Source organism: Somniosus microcephalus, unplaced genomic scaffold, assembly GCF_052327205.1.
Source record: "Somniosus microcephalus isolate GS21.2 unplaced genomic scaffold, FLI_Smic_1.0 unresolved_chr7, whole genome shotgun sequence".
Classification (NCBI taxonomy): domain Eukaryota; kingdom Metazoa; phylum Chordata; class Chondrichthyes; order Squaliformes; family Somniosidae; genus Somniosus; species Somniosus microcephalus.
Window position 1 is genome coordinate 6,312,747 of NW_028225185.1, and position 20,859 is coordinate 6,333,605.

The window sequence follows — 20,859 nt, forward strand, 5'->3', positions numbered from 1 at the left end:
CGCAGCGCTACAGCCTAACGCCGCCATTAGCGCCCCGCTAAATATCGCGGTAGGTGTGGCCAGTGGCGCTAAAGCCACTGAGTGCCCTCTTTGGGCGCTAACTGGTGGCGCAGCCCACTGAATTTCTAGGCCATGACCTGATGTTCTATAGTTTGGTAGGAATCCAATTTGGCTTTTACGCAAGACATTGTGCTCCTCAAGGAAGTTTATAAGTCTTTTGTTTATGATACTACAGAATACCTTCCCCAGGTTACTGTTTACACAGATGCCTCGATAGTTATTTGGGTCAGCTTTGTCTCCACTTTTGTATATGGGCGTTATGAGTCCTTTGTTCCAGATATCAGGGAAGTAACCGACACTCAGAACCAAGTTGAAGAGTTTTAGGATAGCCAATTTCATTTTATCGTCCGTGTGTTTAATCATCTCGCTTAGGATGCCGTCTGCACCGCAAGCTTTTCCTGGTCGCAGGTCCTTGAGTTTTTCAACTAGCTCTTTTTCAGTTATTATGGGGTCTAGCGGGTTTTGGTTATCTTTTATGGCAAATTCGAGATTTTCCAGTTTTTTGCATATTTGGTGTTGCTCTGGGCTTAGTGTGTTTTTCTGGTATAATTTTTCAAAATGGTTTTCCCATGTGTCTTCGTTTTGAATGGCCAATTCGTCGTGTTGTTTTTTGTGTAGTGTATTCCAGTTGTCCCAGAAACAATTGGAATCAATGGATTCCTCAATGGAGCTGAGTGTATTCTTAATATACTGCTCTTTCTTGGTTCTGAGTGTGCGTTTGTATTGTGTTAGTGCCTGACAATAAGCAAGGCGTAATTCCTCGTTTTCTGGCTGTCTGTGTTTTTGGTTTGATATTTTTCTGAGTTTTTTCCTCATGTTCTGGCAATCTGAGTCAAACCATTTTTCGTAGTTTTTTGTTTTGGGTTTATTCTTGCGAACTTTCAAGTTTGACATTGATGCCAACTTATCAAAAATATTATTTAGGTTATTCACTGCCTGGTTTACGCCTTCTTTATTGTGTGTGTATGTATTTTCCAGAAAGGTGTCCAAGAGAGCTTGAGTTGATTGATTGCTAATTGCTTTCCCCTCTCTCTATCCCTCTGTGTGTGTGTGTGTGTGTGTGTGTGTGTGTCTCTCTCTCTGTCTCTTTGAGTCTCTCTCTCTGTCTCTATGGTGTGGGTGCTGCACAAGGTTCGTGGGTGGGCGAGATGGGTGGGTGGGTGCTGCACAAGGTGCCCGGGTGCTGGGTGAGGTGGCTGGGTGGGCAAGGTGGCTGGATGGGTGGTTGGATGGGCGAGGTGGGTGGGTGCTGAGCTAGGTGGGTGGGTGGGTGCTGCACAAGGTGCCCGGGTGCTGGGTGAGGTGGGTGGGTGTGGGTGGGCGGGTGCTGGGTTGAGAGAGCTGGACGCTGAGCGACACAGTCGACTAATCCACGGTACTTTATCCCGCAGCACAAAGCCAGGCTGCTGCAGCCACAGCCATGGACCCCCTACAACAAGCGTACGCAGGAATGCAGCACTACACAGGTAACAGCGCACGCCCACCCCCCACCCTCGCGCTGCTCGGCCCCCCAATGAATGACGAGCGTGTGGCCTTCAGGTGTCGCAGTCAGTCAGAGCCGTCCCATGTTAACACGCCATCGTGCCGGCCTGTCCGCGGCAGGCGGTCAAAGTACCGGCAGGGCCAGCTGACGTTGTAGAGCGGCCGTTCAAAGGATAAACAGCAAGGTGCAGCGTTCAAAACCGAGCCAGCTGGAGCAGTGGGATTTGATAATCTCCGTACAGCCCCCGGGGCCGGACTCAAATCCAGTCCACACTGATTGGACCTGCCTCCCCGGGGCTCCCAGGTAGAATCAGTCTGGGGTAATTTAACAGGTACAAGCGTAGAGCCTCTACATCGGTGCATCAACAGAGCCCTAAACAATGGCTGGGACAGTGTAGAGGGAGCTTTACTCTGTATCTAACCCGTGCTGTACCTGCCCTGGGAGTGTTTGATGGGACAGTGTAGTGGGAGCTTTACTCTGTATCTAACCCGTGCTGTACCTGCCCTGGGAGTGTTTGATGGGGACAGTGTAGAGGGAGCTTTACTCTGTATCTAACCCGTGCTGTACCTGCCCTGGGAGTGTTTGATGGGACAGTGTAGAGGGAGCTTTACTCTGTATCTAACCCGTGCTGTACCTACCCTGGGAGTGTTTGATGGGACAGTGTAGAGGGAGCTTTACTCTGTATCTAACCCGTGCTGTACCTGCCCTGGGAGTGTTTGATGGGACAGTGTAGAGGGAGCTTTACTCTGTATCTAACCCGTGCTGCACCTGCCCTGGGAGTGTTTGATGGGACAGTGTAGAGGGAGCTTTACTCTGTATCTAACCTGTGCTGTACCTGCCCTGGGAGTGTTTGATGGGACAGTGTAGAGGGAGCTTTACTCTGTATCTAACCCGTGCTGCACCTGCCCTGGGAGTGTTTGATGGGACAGTGTAGAGGGAGCTTTACTCTGTATCTAACCCGTGCTGTACCTGCCCCGGGAGTGTTTGATGGGACAGTGTAGAGGGAGCTTTACTCTGTATCTAACCCGTGCTGTACCTGCCCTGGGAGTGTTTGATGGGACAGTGTAGTGGGAGCTTTACTCTGTATCTTACCCGTGCTGTACCTGCCCTGGGAGTGTTTGATGGGACAGTGTAGAGGGAGCTTTACTGTATCTAACACGTGCTGTACCTGCCCTGGGAGTGTTTGATGGGACAGTGTAGAGGGAGCTTTACTCTGTATCTAACCCGTGCTGTACCTGCCCTGGGAGTGTTTGATGGGGACAGTGTAGAGGGAGCTTTACTCTGTATCTAACCCGTGCTGTACCTGCCCTGGGAGTGTTTGATGGGGACAGTGTAGAGGGAGCTTTACTCTGTATCTAACCCATGCTGTACCTGCCCTGGGAGTGTTTGATGGGACAGTGTAGAGGGAGCTTTACTCTGTATCTAACCCGTGCTGTACCTGCCCTGGGAGTATTTGATGGGACAGTGTAGAGGGAGCTTTACTCTGTATCTAACCCGTGCTGTACCTGCCCTGGGAGTGTTTGATGGGACAGTGTAGAGGGAGCTTTATTCTATATCTAACCCGTGCTGTACCTGCCCTGGGAGTGTTTGATGCGACAGTGTAGAGGGAGCTTTACCCTGTATCTAACCCGTGCTGTACCTGCCCTGGGAGTGTTTGATGGGACAGTGTAGAGGGAGCTTTACTCTGTATCTAACCCGTGCTGTACCTGCCCTGGGAGTGTTTGATGGGGACAGTGTAGAGGGAGCTTTACTCTGTATCTAACCCGTGCTGTACCTGCCCTGGGAGTGTTTGATGGGACAGTGTAGAGGGAGCTTTACTCTGTATCTAACCCGTGCTTTACCTGCCCTGGGAGTGTTTGATGGGACAGTGTAGAGGGAGCTTTACTCTGTACCTAACCCGTGCTGTACCTGCCCTGGGAGTGTTTGATGGGACAGTGTAGAGGGAGCTTTACTCTGTATCTAACCCGTGGTGTACCTGCCCTGGGAGTGTTTGATGGGACAGTGTAGAGGGAGCTTTACTCTGTATCTAACCCGTGCTGTCCCTGCCCTGGGAGTGTTTGATGGGACAGTGTAGAGGGAGCTTTACTCTGTATCTAACCCGTGCTGTCCCTGCCCTGGGAGTGTTTGATGGGACAGTGTAGAGGGAGCTTTACTCTGTATCTAACCCGTGCTGTACCTGCCCTGGGAGTGTTTGATGGGACAGTGTAGAGGGAGCTTTACTCTGTATCTAACCCGTGCTGTACCTGGCCTGGGAGTGTTTGATGGGACGGTGTAGAGGGAGCTTTACTCTGTATCTAACCCGTGCTGTACCTGCCCTGGGAGTGTTTGATGGGACAGTGTAGAGGGAGATTTACTCTGTATCTAACCCGTGCTGTACCTGCCCTGGGAGTGTTTGATGGGACAGTGTAGAGGGAGATTTACTCTGTATCTAACCCGTGCTGTACCTGCCCTGGGAGTGTTTGATGGGACAGTGTAGAGGGAGCTTTACTCTGTATCTAACCCGTGCTGTACCTGCCCTGGGAGTGTTTGATGGGACAGTGTAGAGGGAGCTTTACTCTGTATCTAACCCGTGCTGTCCCTGCCCTGGGAGTGGTGTTGAAAGCGATTATACCAGGTTCAAGCACTGATTTGGAGAGAAGTGCTGATGGAGACGGTGTATCCCAGACGGCTGAGTCTGTTCCCCTTTTCTGTCTGTTAACAGCAGCCTATCCGGCCACTTACGGGATTGTCAGCCAGGCGTTTCCACAGCAACCAGCTCTCGTGTCTCAGCAGCAGCAGCAGCGAGAGGGTAGGTGGCAGAATCTTCGCTCCGAGGGGCGCAGTGGGCGCGCGGCGTGGCGTGGTCTTGAGGCAACTGCCAGGCTCCACACCTCCGGACTAGAGAGGGGCAGAGTGACGGGAGTGGGGAGGGCGCTGGGCGTGCTCCGGATATCGAGCGTCTGTGGGACTGCTCTCGGCTCTGGTCCCTCCATGCAGACACTGCCCTGTCTGGGCTCAGGCGGGGCAGTGGGGCGGGGTGCAGACTGGGAAGGGGGAGGGCTGGGGGAGAGGAGCAGGGGAGAGGTGGGATCGGGGCAGGGTAGGGGACAGTGTTCACGCTCATTTTTTTTTGCGTGCGCTGTCCCTTTTAACTGGCGGCGCGGCCCGTCCAGATTTCCGCTCACGCGTGGCTTTTTTCCCATCGAAAAATCGCTGAGCGGCCTGTGCGGGACCTCCAGATACAACAACAACAACTTGTATTTATATAGCGCCTTTAACGTATGCCCCCTGGTTACTGACCCCTCTACTAAGGGGAAAAGTTCCTTTCTATCTACCCTATCTATGCCCCTCATAATTTTGTACACCTCAATCAGGTCCCCCCTCAGCCTTCTCTGCTCCAAGGAAAACAACCCCAGCCTGTCCAGTCTCTCTTCATAGCTGAAGCGCTCCAGCCCAGGTAACATCCTGGTGAATCTCCTCTGCACCCTCTCCAATGCAATCACATCCTTCCTATAGTGTGGCGACCAGAACTGCACACAGTATTCCAGCTGTGGCCTAACTAGCGTTTTGTACAGCTCCATCATAACCTCCCTGCTCTTATATTCTATGCCTCGGCTAATGAAGGCAAGTATCCCATATGCCTTTTTAACCACCTTACCTACCTGTCCTGCTGCCTTCAGGGATCTATGTACATGCACACCAAGGTCCCTCTGGTCCTCTGTCCTTCCTAGGGTCCTACCATTCATTGTGTATTCCCTTGCCTTGTTAGTCCTCCCAAAATGCATCACCTCACACTTTTCAGGGTTAAATTCCATTTGCCACTGTTCTGCCCATCTGACCAACCCGTCTATATCGTCCTGTAGCCTGAGGCTTCCCTCCTCGCTATTATCCACTCCACCAATTTTCGTGTCATCTGCGAACTTACTGATCATACCTCCTACATTCATATCTAAATCATTAATGTACACTACAAACAGCAAGGGACCCAGCACCGATCCCTGCGGTACCCCACTGGACACAGGCTACCAGTCACAAAAACAACCTTCGACCATCACCCTCTGCCTCCTGCCACTAAGCCAATTTTGGATCCAATGTGCCAAATTGCCCTGGATCCCATGGGCTCTTACCTTCTTGACCCATCTCCCATGCGGGACGTTGTCAAAAGCCTTACTGAAGTCCATGTAGACTTTTGCGTCTAGAAATCTATCTATCTCCTTTTTAAATATATTCAGTGACTTGGCCTCCACAGCCTTCTGCGGTAGAGAATTCCACAGGTTCACCACCCTCTGAGTGAAGACATTTCTCCTCATCTCAGTCCTAAATGTCCTACCCCGTATCCTGAGACTGTGACCCCTCGTTCTAGACCCCCCCCAGCCAGGGGAAACATCCTCCCTGCATCCAGTCTGTCTAGCCCTGTCAGAATTTTATACGGCGGGGGGCGGGAGGTATGATCGGGGGAGGATGGGTGTGAGAGGGTTGGGATGGGAGCGGGGAAGCGGAGGGATCGGGGGAGGAATTGGGGATGGGGCGACAGCTCCAATGTCGAATCATTCCTTCGTTGCCCTGTGGTGACGTGTCTCTGTTTCGCCCCGTGAAGGTCCGGAAGGCTGCAACATCTTCATCTACCACCTGCCTCAGGAATTCACTGACTTCGAGCTGCTCCAGATGTTTCTGCCGTTCGGGAATGTCATTTCCGCAAAAGTGTTTGTCGATCGGGCAACGAATCAGAGTAAATGTTTCGGTGAGTGCCGAAAAAACCCCGAGAGGCGGGGGCGAATCCAGATTCATTTTTAGGGCATTGTTTAATCTTTATGTCACCCTAAGATTCCCGGTGAGGTTAACACTGCTAGTTAGAGTTTAAATTCTCTTGAATATAAAGAAAGACTCGTGTTTCTCCAGCGCCTTTCACCCCCTCAGGACGTCCCAAAGCGTTTTACAGCCAATGAAGGACTTTTTTTGAAGTGTGGTCACTGTTGTAATGTAGGAAACACGGCAGCCAATTTGCGCACAGCAAGCTCCCACAAACAGCAATGTGATAATGACCAGATCATCTGTTTTAGTGATGTTGGTTGAGGGATAAATATTGGCCCCAGGACACCGGGGAGAACTCCCCCCTGCTCTTCTTCCAATAGTGGCCGTGGGATTTTTTACATCCACCTGAGAGGGCAGACGGGGCCTCGGTTTAACGTCTTATCCAAAAGACGGCACCTCCGACAGTGTGGCGCTCCCTCAGTACCGTCCCTCCGACAGTGCGGCGTTCCCTCAGTACTGCCCCTCCGACAGTGCGGTGCTCCCTCAGTACTGCCCCTCCGACAGTGCAGTGCTCCCTCAGTACTGACTCCCCGACAGTGCGGCGCTCCCTCAGTACCGCCCCTCCGACAGTGCGGCGTTCCCTCAGTACTGCCCCTCCGACAGTGCAGCGCTCCCTCAGTACCGTCCCTCCGACAGTGCGGCGCTCCCTCAGTACCGCCCCTCCGACAGTGCGGCACTCCCTCAGTACCGCCCCTCCGACAGTGCGGCGCTCCCTCAGTACCGTCCCTCCGACAGTGCGGCGCTCCCTCAGTACCGCCCCTCCGACAGTGCGGCGCTCCCTCAGTACCGTCCCTACGACAGTGCGGCGCTCCCTCAGTACCGCCCCTCCGACAGTACGGCGCTCCCTCAGTACCGCCCCTCCGACAGTGCGACGCTCCCTCAGTACCGTCCCTCCGACAGTGCGGCGCTCCCTCAGTACCGCCCCTCCGACAGTGCGGCGCTCCCTCAGTACCGTCCCTCCGACAGTGCGGCGCTCCCTCAGTACCGCCCCTCCGACAGTGCGGCGCTCCCTCAGTACCATCCCTCCGACAGTGCGGCGCTCCCTCAGTACCGCCCCTCCGACAGTGCGGCTCTCCCTCAGTACCGCCCCTTCGAAAGGACGGTCAGGGAAAGGTACTGGAGGGCCGCCCGTGGAACTGGGTCTCGCAGGGAGAGTGGCGGGGTGGGGGGACGGTGGAGCGGGGTGCCAGGGGCGCGGTGATAGGCTGAAGCCATGGCTCTGACTGTCTTGACTCTCCCAATGCCGGCCAGGTTTCGTAAGCTTCGACCATCCTGCCAGCGCCCAGGCCTCCATCCAAGCCATGAACGGCTTCCAGATCGGCATGAAAAGGTTAAAGGTCCAGCTGAAGAGGCCGAAAGACGCCAACCGACCGTACTAGGCGAGCAGGTAACGTGAGATTAAAGGCCGAGGATCCACACCCCCCACCCTGCAGCGCGAGCCGCCCGCGGTCTAAACACCCACGCGACGGCCAGTCGGCCCGAGGCTAAATTAAAGAGCAGAGAACGTCCGGAGTCAAACCGCGAGCCGTCAAACGTCAGGTTTTTGCGGTTTCCCTGCTCCGTATCAGCGCTGGGCCCGATTCCGGCCCTGGGATCGTCCGTTTCCCCGCTCCGCATCCCCATTTTTGTGCCAGCAGAGAGACTTCCCTCCCCCTCCCAGATCGGAAATGCCTTCTCACCGTGACTCCCCGTGGGTGGGTGGGGGCGGGCGTGTGCGCTGTCGCGCTGAGCTGGAAGGAGTGTGTCTAACTCTGCCTGAGAGCAAAAACAAAATGGACGTTAATCTCCGACTTCGGCCCCAGGTGGAGGGGCCTGGGTACAGGGGTGGGCGCTCCCTTAATAGGAAGGAGGCGGAAGAAAGGGGAAATGTGCAGCGTAGATTCACTGGGATCTTTCCCAGAATTGGAGGGTTACAAAGCTGAAGAAAGATTTGTAAAGCTGGGGCATTTATCACCAGGAGTTCTTCGAGATTAGGGAGGGTTGCAGGCGGGTGAGGGATTGTTTCCACTGGTCAGTGAGATGGGAACAAGACGGCACAGATTTAAAAGAATCCCTAAAATAATTAAAAAGAGACCATCATTTCAATATTTGGTTGGAAACAGAGGAGTATTAAAGGGTGCGGGGAGTGAGGGAGAGAGTGGGTTTAGACTGGGTGGGATATTAAAGGGTATGGGGAGTGAGGGGGAGAATGGGATTAGACTGGGTGGGATATTAAAGGGTATGGGGAGTGAGGGGGAGAATGGGATTAGACTGGGTGGGATATTAAAGGGTGCGGGATTAGACTGGGTGGGATATTAAAGGGTGCGGGGAGTGAGGGGGAGAGTGGGATTAGACTGGGTGGGATATTAAAGGGTATGGGGAGTGAGGGGGAGAGTGGGATTAGACTGGGTGGGATATTAAAGGGAGTGAGGGGGAAGAGTGGGATTAGACTGGGTGGGATATTAAAGGGTGTGGGGAGTGAGGGGGAGAGTGGGATTAGACTGGGTGGGATATTAAAGGGTGCGGGGAGTGAGGGGGAGAGTGGGATTAGACTGGGTGGGATATTAAAGGGTGCGGGGATGGGGGGAGAGTGGGATTAGACTGGGTGGGATATTAAAGGGTACGGGGAGTGAGGGGGAGAGTGGGATTAGACTGGGTGAGATATTAAAGGGTGCGGGGAGTGAGGGAGAGAGTGGGATTAGACTGGGTGGGATATTAAAGGGTACGGGGAGTGAGGGGGAGAGTGGGATTAGACTGGGTGGGATATTAAAGGGTGCGGGGAGTGAGGGGGAGAGTGGGATTAGACTGGGTGGGATATTAAAGGGTACGGGGAATGAGCGGGAGAGTGGGATTAGACTGGGTGGGATATTAAAGGGTGCGGGGAGTGAGGGGGAGAGTGGGATTAGACTGGGTGGGATATTAAAGGGTGCGGGGAGTGAGGGGGAGAGTGGGATTAGACTGGGTGGGATATTAAAGGGTGCGGGGAGAGTGGGATTAGACTGGGTGGGATATTAAAGGGTACGGGGATGAGGGGGAGAGTGGGATTAGACTGGGTGGGATATTAAAGGGTACGGGGAGTGAAGGGGAGAGTGGGATTAGACTGGGTGAGATATTGAAGGGTGTGGGGAGTGAGGGGGAGAGTGGGATTAGACTGGGTGGGATATTAAAGGGTGCAGGGAGTGAGGGGGAGAGTGGGATTAGACTGGGTGGGATATTAAAGGGTACGGGGAGTGAGGGGGAGAGTGGGATTAGACTGGGTGGGATATTAAAGGGTGCGGGGAGTGAGGGGGAGAGTGGGATTAGACTGGGTGGGATATTAAAGGGTGCGGGGAGTGAGGGGGAGAGTGGGATTAGACTGGGTGGGATATTAAAGGGTGTGGGGAGTGAGGGGGAGAGTGGGATTAGACTGGGTGAGATATTGAAGGGTGTGGAGAGTGAGGGGGAGAGTGGGATTGGACTGGGTGGGATATTAAAGGGTACGGGGATGAGGGGGAGAGTGGGATTAGACTGGGTGGGATATTGAAGGGTGTGGGGAGTGAGGGGGAGAGTGGGATTAGACTGGGTGGGATATTAAAGGGTGCGGGGAGTGAGGGGGAGAGTGGGATTAGACTGGGTGGGATATTAAAGGGTATGGGGAGTGAGGGGGAGAGTGGGATTAGACTGGGTGGGATATTAAAGGGTACGGGGAGTGAGGGGGAGAGTGGGATTAGACTGGGTGGGATATTAAAGGGTACGGGGAGTGAGGGGGAGAGTGGGATTAGACTGGGTGGGATATTAAAGGGTGTGGGGAGTGAGGGGGAGAGTGGGATTAGACTGGGTGGGATATTAAAGGGTGCGGAGAGTGAGGGGGAGAGTGGGATTAGACTGGGTGAGATATTGAAGGGTGTGGAGAGTGAGGGGGAGAGTGGGATTAGACTGGGTGAGATATTGAAGGGTGTGGGGAGAGTGGGATTAGACTGGGTGGGATATTAAAGGGTGCGGGGAGTGAGGGGGAGAGTGGGTTTAGACTGGGTGGGATATTAAAGGGTGCGGGGAGCGAGGGGGAGAGTGGGATTAGACTGGGTGGGATATTAAAGGGTGTGGGGAGTGAGCGGGAGAGTGGGATTAGACTGGGTGGGATATTAAAGGGTGCGGGGAGTGAGGGGGAGAGTGGGATTAGACTGGGTGGGATATTAAAGGGTGTGGGGAGTGAGCGGGAGAGTGGGATTAGACTGGGTGGGATATTAAAGGGTACGGGGAGGGGGAGAGTGGGATTAGACTGGGTGGGATATTAAAGGGTGCGGGGAGTGAGGGGCAGAGTGGGATTAGACTGGGTGGGATATTAAAGGGTACGGGGAGAGTGGGATTAGACTGGGTGGGATATTAAAGGGTACGGGGAGTGAGGGGGAGAGTGGGATTAGACTGGGTGGGATATTAAAGGGTACGGGGAGTGAGGGGGAGAGTGGGATTAGACTGGGTGGGATATTGAAGGGTGCGTGGAGTGAGGGGGAGAGTGGGATTAGACTGGGTGGGATATTAAAGGGTGCAGGGAGTGAGGGGTAGAGTGGGATTAGACTGGGTGGGATATTAAAGGGTGCGGGGAGTGAGGGGGAGAGTGGGATTAGACTGGGTGGGATATTAAAGGGTGCGGGGAGTGAGGGGGAGAGTGGGATTAGACTGGGTGGGATATTAAAGGGTGTGAGGGGGAGAGTGGGATTAGACTGGGTGGGATATTAAAGGGAGTGAGGGGGAGAGTGGGATTAGACTGGGTGGGATATTAAAGGGTGCGGGGAGTGAGGGGGAGAGTGGGATTAGACTGGGTGGGATATTAAAGGGTATGGGGAGTGAGGGGGAGAGTGGGATTAGACTGGGTGGGATATTAAAGGGTGCGGGGAGTGAGGGGGAGAGTGGGATTCGACTGGGTGGGATATTAAAGGGTGCGGGGAGTGAGGGGGAGAGTGGGATTAGACTGGGTGGGATATTAAAGGGTGCGGGGAGTGAGGGGGAGAGTGGGATTAGTCTGGGTGGGATATTAAAGGGTGCGGGGAGTGAGGGGGAGAGTGGGATTAGACTGGGTGGGATATTAAAGGGTACGGGGAGTGAGGGGGGAGAGTGGGATTAGACTGGGTGGGATATTTAAGGGTGTGGGGAGTGAGGGGGAGAGTAGGATTAGACTGGGTGAGATATTAAAGGGTGTGGAGAGTGAGGGGGAGAGTGGGATTAGACTGGGTGAGATATTGAAGGGTGTGGAGAGTGAGGGGGAGAGTGGGATTAGACTGGGTGAGATATTGAAGGGTGTGGAGAGTGAGGGGGAGAGTGGGATTAGACTGGGTGGGATATTGAAGGGTGTGGAGAGTGAGGGGGAGAGTGGGATTAGACTGGGTGAGATATTGAAGGGTGTGGGGAGAGTGGGATTAGACTGGGTGGGATATTAAAGGGTGCGGGGAGTGAGGGGGAGAGTGGGTTTAGACTGGGTGGGATATTAAAGGGTGTGGGGAGCGAGGGGGAGAGTGGGATTAGACTGGGTGGGATATTAAAGGGTACGGGGAGTGGGGGAGAGTGGGATTAGACTGGGTGGGATATTAAAGGGTGTGGGGAGTGAGGGGGAGAGTGGGATTAGACTGGGTGGGATATTAAAGGGTGCGGGGAGTGAGGGGGAGAGTGGGATTAGACTGGGTGGGATATTAAAGGGTACGGGGAGTGAGGGGGAGAGTGGGATTAGACTGGGTGGGATATTAAAGGGTACGGGGAGTGAGGGGGAGAGTGGGATTAGACTGGGTGGGATATTAAAGGGTACGGGGAGTGAGGGGGAGAGTGGGATTAGACTGGGTGGGATATTAAAGGGTACGGGGAGTGAGGGGGAGAGTGGGATTAGACTGGGTGGGATATTAAAGGGTACGGGGAGTGAGGGGGAGAGTGGGATTAGACTGGGTGGGATATTAAAGGGTGTGGAGAGTGAGGGGAGAGTGGGATTAGACTGGGTGGGATATTGAAGGGTGTGGAGAGTGAGGGGGAGAGTGGGATTAGACTGGGTGGGATATTAAAGGGTGCGGGGAGTGAGGGGGAGAGTGGGATTAGACTGGGTGGGATATTAAAGGGTGTGGGGAGTGAGGGGGAGAGTGGGATTAGACTGGGTGAGATATTGAAGGGTGTGGAGAGTGAGGGGGAGAGTGGGATTGGACTGGGTGGGATATTAAAGGGTACGGGGATGAGGGGGAGAGTGGGATTAGACTGGGTGGGATATTGAAGGGTGTGGGGAGTGAGGGGGAGAGTGGGATTAGACTGGGTGGGATATTAAAGGGTGCGGGGAGTGAGGGGGAGAGTGGGATTAGACTGGGTGGGATATTAAAGGGTATGGGGAGTGAGGGGGAGAGTGGGATTAGACTGGGTGGGATATTAAAGGGTACGGGGAGTGAGGGGGAGAGTGGGATTAGACTGGGTGGGATATTAAAGGGTACGGGGAGTGAGGGGGAGAGTGGGATTAGACTGGGTGGGATATTAAAGGGTGTGGGGAGTGAGGGGGAGAGTGGGATTAGACTGGGTGGGATATTAAAGGGTGCGGAGAGTGAGGGGGAGAGTGGGATTAGACTGGGTGAGATATTGAAGGGTGTGGAGAGTGAGGGGGAGAGTGGGATTAGACTGGGTGAGATATTGAAGGGTGTGGGGAGAGTGGGATTAGACTGGGTGGGATATTAAAGGGTGCGGGGAGTGAGGGGGAGAGTGGGTTTAGACTGGGTGGGATATTAAAGGGTGCGGGGAGCGAGGGGGAGAGTGGGATTAGACTGGGTGGTATATTATAGGGTGTGGGGAGTGAGCGGGAGAGTGGGATTAGACTGGGTGGGATATTAAAGGGTGCGGGGAGTGAGGGGGAGAGTGGGATTAGACTGGGTGGGATATTAAAGGGTGTGGGGAGTGAGCGGGAGAGTGGGATTAGACTGGGTGGGATATTAAAGGGTACGGGGAGGGGGAGAGTGGGATTAGACTGGGTGGGATATTAAAGGGTGCGGGGAGTGAGGGGCAGAGTGGGATTAGACTGGGTGGGATATTAAAGGGTACGGGGAGAGTGGGATTAGACTGGGTGGGATATTAAAGGGTACGGGGAGTGAGGGGGAGAGTGGGATTAGACTGGGTGGGATATTAAAGGGTACGGGGAGTGAGGGGGAGAGTGGGATTAGACTGGGTGGGATATTGAAGGGTGCGGGGAGTGAGGGGGAGAGTGGGATTAGACTGGGTGGGATATTAAAGGGTGCAGGGAGTGAGGGGGAGAGTGGGATTAGACTGGGTGGGATATTAAAGGGTGCGGGGAGTGAGGGGGAGAGTGGGATTAGACTGGGTGGGATATTAAAGGGTGCGGGGAGTGAGGGGGAGAGTGGGATTAGACTGGGTGGGATATTAAAGGGTGTGAGGGGGAGAGTGGGATTAGACTGGGTGGGATATTAAAGGGAGTGAGGGGGAGAGTGGGATTAGACTGGGTGGGATATTAAAGGGTGCGGGGAGTGAGGGGAGAGTGGGATTAGACTGGGTGGGATATTAAAGGGTATGGGGAGTGAGGGGGAGAGTGGGATTAGACTGGGTGGGATATTAAAGGGTACGGGGAGTGAGGGGGAGAGTGGGATTAGACTGGGTGGGATATTAAAGGGTGTGGGGAGTGAGGGGGAGAGTGGGATTAGACTGGGTGGGATATTAAAGGGTGTGGAGAGTGAGGGGGAGAGTGGGATTAGACTGGGTGGGATATTAAAGGGTGTGGGGAGTGAGGGGGAGAGTGGGATTAGACTGGGTGGGATATTAAAGGGTGTGGAGAGTGAGGGGGAGAGTGGGATTAGACTGGGTGGGATATTAAAGGGTGCGGGGAGTGAGGGGGAGAGTGGGATTAGACTGGGTGGGATATTAAAGGGAGTGAGGGGGAGAGTGGGATTAGATTGGGTGGGATATTAAAGGGTGCGGGGAGTGAGGGGGAGAGTGGGATTAGAGTGGGTGGGATATTAAAGGGAGTGAGGGGGAGAGTGGGATTAGACTGGGTGGGATATTAAAGGGTGCGGGGAGTGAGGGGGAGAGTGGGATTAGACTGGGTGGGATATTAAAGGGAGTGAGGGGGAGAGTGGGATTAGACTGGGTGGGATATTAAAGGGTGCGGGGAGTGAGGGGGAGAGTGGGATTAGACTGGGTGGGATATTAAAGGGTGTGGAGAGTGAGGATCGCACACACACGCAATGCTCTTCATGTCTGCGAGTTCAACAGGCAGAAAACGAGAGAGGGCAGAGTCAAGTTGTGCGGGGACTTCAAATATTTCACAGTGAAACTGAAGTCTTTTTTTTTGGTTTGAAGTAATTTGCCCAAAAACTCAAGGGGCGGGGCACGTACAGCGCCACGCGCTCGGCAAATCACAGCCGCCATCTTTGCCTCACCGTGGTAGCGCCGGTTTCTTAACCAAGAAAGATTTGCTCGATGTGGTTTCAATTTATCTTTTAACCTCACTAATTGAAAGCCAGTTTTATTAATCTAGCTGCCATGTTTTATTGATTGCGGTTACCATTGGGAACCCGAAGGACCTATCTTTAAATATTAATTATTTTAATGTTTTGACATCGGGGCGCAAATTACAATAACAAAATCGACAAGTGGCGTTTTTTGTGTATAGGGTCAATAAGAGTCAAGTTTTTAATGAAAGTAAGGTTTTTTTATGTATATATTTAAATATTGTGCTTGTTAACTTTGTAAATGTGTGTTAACTTGTTTATTTTCATAAGCTTAACTGATCAGAATGCCGTGACACAGGAAGTAATGCCATGCGACCAACAATTACTTCCTGCCTCCTCTTTATCCTCTTTAGTTTTTTGTTCCTCTCATTGACCCACTTCATTCTTCTTCTCTTCCCCCCCCCCCCCCCGCCCCCTCCCCTCCTCTCAAATTTTTAATTCTTCAAGATGGCATCCAAGTGAGGCTGAACGATCGACCCTTTCCTCCCCGCCCAGAATAAAAATGGTGGCAAATTCATGACAATGGCTCCGCTTCCCCCCCCCCCCCCGCACCACCCCACCCCCCCCCCGCCCACCTCTTTTGGATTGGCTCAGAAGCACGGGTGCAAATGCCCCCTTGAATTTGAAACGTCTCGCGTTCGTCCCCTAGCCCCAACCTTTTATTTCCGGACGGCACCTCCACTGTTAGTCAAAGGCCAGGCCGCTGTACCAAAGCCAGATCGTTGCGGTCAAGGCCATTGCCAACCAAGGCCAGATCGTTGCGGTCAAGGCTATTGCAACCAAGGCCAGGCCATTGTACCAAAGCCAGATCACTGCAGCCAAGGCCATTGCCAACCAAAGCCAGATCACTGCGGTCAAGGCCATTGCCAACCAAAGCCAGATCATTGCGGTCAAGGCTATTGCGGCCAAGGGCGGGCCACTGTACCAAAGCCAGATCGTTGCAGTCAAGGCTATTGCGGCCAAGGGCGGGCCACTGTACCAAAGCCAGATCGTTGCGGTCAAGGCCATTGCCAACCAAGGCCAGATCATTGCGGTCAAGGCTATTGCGGCCAAGGCCAGGACATTGTACCAAAGCCAGATCATTGCGGTCAAGGCCACTGTACCAAAGCTAGATCATTGCGGTCCAGGCCATTGCCAACCAAAGCCAGATCATTGCGGTCAAGGCTATTGCGGCCAAGTCCACTGCTATACAGAGACCAAATTGGCCAGATTCTTGCTCTGTTCCAGGAGATTATTTCCCGCACCCCCCCCACCCCCGCGCATTCCGCGAATCCGTCCATTCTACCCCACCTCGAAAACCACAACCCCGGTGGTCCTGACTGAGCACCACTGGAGGCAAAACACTCCACCAACCGGACGGCGCACCTTCTGCTCGGAGGGTGGAGCGCGTCCCTGTGGAAGGAGGAGGAGAGGGAATCTTACCGCCCTCCCTCCCTCCCTCCCAACCCCCCCGCCACAAGCAACACAGTGCACCCGACAAAGGAGCAACTCCTTCCTACGGAATCGCAATCCTTGCGGAGAATTGGAAACCATATTTTTATCGCCTCCGGTGCGGAAAGGGTTGGAAATGAGAATGTCGGGTGGGGCGGGGCGCGGTGGGGTGCTGGGCTGGGCGTGAAGCTGTGTCCTGTCCTTGTTTTAGTTTGTGCCTATTTTTTTGGTTAAGCTACCTTGAGTCTTCCCCCCACCCACCCACCCGCCCACCTTGTGCTGTTACCTGTGAGTGACTCTCTCCCCACCTCCCTCCCTCCCTCGTTCTGTTTCCCCCTCTCACCGTTTTTTTTTTAAAAAGAAAAAAATGTGATTCGATATAAAGGAAATCTGACGTTGACTTTTTTCTTTTTGTACCTTTTTTTTACCTTCACCAACATCTTCCTCTCTTTTTCTCTCCTCCCCTCCCTCCCCACCTTCCCTCTCTCCCCGCCTTCCCTCTCTCCCCCTTGTGGTTATTCTTTCGGTTCTGTTTTCCTTTTTTGAGAAGTTTTACAAAGCCCGTGGAAACCCAATCACGGCGCCCTGGGTTGTCCCCTTCACTCCCCCCTACGCCACTCCACAAAAAAAGTCTCGAGACGAGAGCAGATACGCACACCCACACACAAACAGAGCGTCACACTCTCCGACGCGGCCTCACCATCCCATAGCTGTGACGGGAGACGTAGGCCCACATGCCTCGTAAGTTGCATCACTGGAATGCGATGTTCTGTGCAAGGATATCAAAAAACCGTCATGTCACAGTATCGCTGCGTTGCATGACCTAAGTATCTTTTTTTTTGCGATTGTGCCATGCATTCTCTTACTTTGCCGGTGGTTCCCGTTGACTCGATGTTGTTTTAATGAAATTTCGTTCTGTTTTTTTTTCCTCTTAATGACCCCCACTCCTCCTTCCACTCCCCCAACCCCCTTTTAGTGACCTTTTAACCCTCTCGTTGCATCGTGGGTACAGCGTTGTGGTGTGTTACTTGCCTTGGTGCCGTTCTCGACTTCCCCCCCCCCCCCCCCCCCTTTGTTTGGTCTCTGTAATCAGAAGCTATTTTTTTTTCCCCCTAGACCCTTCGCTCGGTTATTTGTCCGCCCTCTTTCTTTTCTTTTTTGTTTGTTTCTTGCTCCACCCGCTTGCCGTGCGCTCCCCTCAATCGCTTGCTCTGACTCCATCGTCCCGTTACCTCCTCCCGCCCAAAGCAAACCCATCTTGCTTCCAGCTGGTTCCCACGCCCTCAGATCTCGGAGCCTGAAACAAGACACTGGGTCCCAATTCTCCGCTTCCGAGAGGCTCCCAAGTCGGTGCATCCATCCGCTCCTCTCGCCCGATCTCCCTCCAATGCTCGGCCACCTATTCCAGTAACATAACCATCGTGCCGTCTATCGGATGAGACATTAAACCGAGGCCCCCGTCTGCCCTCTCTAAGAGGATGTAAAAGATCCCACGGCCACTATTGGAAGAAGAGCAGGGGGGAGTTCTCCCCGGTGTCCTGGGCCCAATATTTATCCCTCAACCAACATCACCAAAACAGATGATCTGGTCATTATTACATTGCTGTTTGTGGGAGCTTGCTGTGCAGAAATTGGCTGCCGCATTTCCCACATTACACTTCAAAAAGTACTTCATTGACTGTGAAGTGTGGACAGTGTAGAGGGAGCTTTACTCTGTATCTAACCTGTGCTGTACCTGCCCTGGGAGTGTTTGATGGGACAGTGTAGAGGGAGCTTTACTCTGTATCTAACCCGTGCTGTACCTGCCCTGGGAGTGTTTGATGGGACAGTGTAGAGGGAGCTTTACTCCGTATCTAACCCATGCTGTACCTGCCCTGGGAGTGTTTGATGGGACAGTTTAGAGGGAGCTTTACTCTGTATCTAACCCGTGCTGTACCTGCCCTGGGAGTGTTTGATGGGACAGTGTAGAGGGAGCTTTACTTTGTATCTACCCTGTGCTGTACCTGCCCTGGGAGTGTTTGATGGGACAGTGTAGAGGGAGCTTTACTCTGTATCTAACCTGTGCTGTACCTGCCCTGGGAGTGTTTGATGGGACAGTGTAGAGGGAGCTTTACTCTGTATCTAACCCGTGCTGTACCTGCCCTGGGAGTGTTTGATGGGACAGTGTAGAGGGAGCTTTACTCTGTATCTAACCCGTGCTGTACCTGCCCTGGGAGTGTTTGATGGGACAGTGTAGAGGGAGCTTTACTCTGTATCTAACCCGTGCTGTACCTGCCCTGGGAGAGTTTGATGGGACAGTGTAGAGGAAGCTTTACTCTGTATCTAACCCGTGCTGCACCTGCCCTGGGAGTGTTTGATGGGACAGTGTAGAGGGAGCTTTACTCTGTATCTACCCCGTGCTGTACCTGCCCTGGGAGTGTTTGATGGGACAGTGTAGAGGGAGCTTTACTCTGTATCTAACCCGTGCTGTACCTGCCCTGGGAGTGTTTGATGGGGACAGTGTACAGGGAGCTTTACTCTGTATCTAACCCGTGCTGTACCTGCCCTGGGAGTGTTTGATGTGACAGTGAGTCTCTCCTCCGTCTTGTCGATTCCTCGGTAAGAGAATTCCAGAGCAAGCAGAGACTGGGATCAGTAAGAGGAACGGACACTTATTTTGTAGGCAGCTCAGTCCCAGAAAGGGGAGTGAGATGATGGAGCAGGTAATGTGGTGTTGGTGGAAGGAGAAATGTGGGGGTGGGATAGCTCGGGTTGTTCAAACACTCCCCGAAATATCTACGCCTTTTAAAAAATTGGGCCACTCCTTTTATCTAAGAATTAGGCGCAAGAGTCGGCCATTCGGCCCCTCGAGCCTGCTCCGCCATTCAATGCGATCACGGCTGATCATCGACCTCGACTCCACTTTCCCGCCCGATCCCTCGATTCCCCGAGAGTCCAAAAATCTATCGATCTCAGCCTTGAATATACTCAACGACCGAGCCTCCACAGCCCTCTGGGGCAGAGAATTCCAAAGATTCACCACCCTCTGAGTGAAGAAATTCCTCCTCATCTCAGTCCTCAATGGCCGACCCCTTATCCTGAGACTGTGACCCCTGGTTCTAGACTCCCCAGCCAGGGGAAACAGCCTCTCAGCATCTACCCCGTCAATCCCCCTCAGAATCTGATGTTTCAATGAGATCACCTCTCATTCTTCTAAACTCCAGGGAGTATCGGCCCATTCTACACAATCTCTCATCATAGGACAGTTATCGACAGATGAGCGACAAGTAACCCATACTTGGACTGATGTGCTTTACAAGACTAACAAGACTGCTCTTTTCCTGCTCATTTGCCTTACTTGAGTTGTTAGATTAATGGAAGTATTAATAATTCTATTTGAAACTTGTGAAATTTCTGTATCATATCCAAACTCGATCCCAAAAATCAATACTGTCCTACTGTCCCAGGACACCGGGACGAACTCCCCTGCTCTTCTTCCAACAGAGGCCATGGGATCGCTTACCTCCAGCTGAGGGCAACAGGGCCTCGGTTTAATGTCTCATCCAAAAGATGGCACCTCCGACAGTGTGGCACTCCCTCGGTACTGTCCCTCCGACAGTGTGGCGCTCCCTCAGTACTGTCCCTCCGACAGTGCGGCGCTCCCTCAGTACTACCCCTCCAACAGTGCAGCACTCCCTCAGTACCGTCCCTCTGACAGTGCGGCGCTCCCTCAGTACTGCCCCTCCGACAGTGCGGCGCTCCCTCAGTACTGCCCCTCCGACAGTGCGGCGCTCCCTCAGTACTGCCCCTCCGACAGTGCGGCGCTCCCTCAGCACTGCCCCTCCGACAGTGCGGCGCTCCCTCAGTACTGCCCCTCCGACAGTGCGGCGCTCCCTCAGCACTGCCCCTCCGACAGTGCGGCGTTCCCTCAGTACTGCCCCTCCGACAGTGCGGCGCTCCCTCAGTACTGCCCCTCCGACAGTGCGGCGCTCCCTCAGTACTGCCCCTCCGACAGTGCGGCGCTCCCTCAGTACTGCCCCTCCGACAGTGCGGCGCTCCCTCAGCACTGCCCCTCCGACAGTGCGGCGTTCCCTCAGTACTGCACTGGGAGTGTCGGCCTGACTTACGTGCTCAAGTCTCTGGAGTGGGGACTCGAACCCATGACTTTCTAACTCTGAGGCGAGAGAGAGAGCTACCCACTGACTGAGGCAAGCTGACAGTCGCTGCCGTACAGAGCTTGGAACCTCTGTGGCCGCGGTGGGGGACACTGGGCGGGCGTTGGACGTCGAAACACTGAGCCCTTCACCACTTGACTTTACATCTTGCAGCCCAGTCACAGGACATCCCTCCCTCCCTCCCCCCCCGTCAAATCTATGCCCAGCGCCAACCCAGCGAAGGGAGGGGCCATTGACCAGGTCAACCAAGGTCCGCCAGGATTATTTGAGCTCCCGTTTCCTCCGCCCGCCCATCTTTTTTGACATTTACAGCCGCCCAGCTGACATCAGACGCACGGCCATTTCCTGCCGATCCCGCCCGCCCGCCATGCTCTCTTGCCTTCGTCTTGTGTATTTATCCATTTTATTTATTTATTTCCCCCCCCACCCCCAAAAAGTGCTGATATGCGAAAACCAAACACGACCTCTCACTTCCTGGAAAATTCCACGTTGGTTGGTGCCCGGC

The 20,859-nt window shown here is 53.7% G+C and overlaps 1 protein-coding gene across 3 annotated transcripts in view; it reads left to right on the forward strand.

The window, feature by feature from the left end:
- LOC147086430 (CUGBP Elav-like family member 3-B) overlaps nt 1–20,859 on the forward strand; it is a 102,570-nt gene that overhangs the window by 77,325 nt on the left and 4,386 nt on the right. For 2 of the 3 annotated variants that reach the window (XM_085978532.1, XM_085978533.1), the window contains exons 10-13: nt 1,452–1,526; nt 4,245–4,331; nt 6,120–6,263; nt 7,586–7,721. In XM_085978532.1, coding sequence (XP_085834658.1) covers nt 1,452–1,526; nt 4,245–4,331; nt 6,120–6,263; nt 7,586–7,713 — 434 coding nt within the window. In that variant the 3' untranslated portion in view covers nt 7,714–7,721. Of the gene's footprint in view, nt 1–1,451; nt 1,527–4,244; nt 4,332–6,119; nt 6,264–7,585; nt 7,722–16,750; nt 16,942–20,859 lie in introns of all 3 variants that reach the window. The other variant, XR_015075726.1, reaches the window with a different exon arrangement.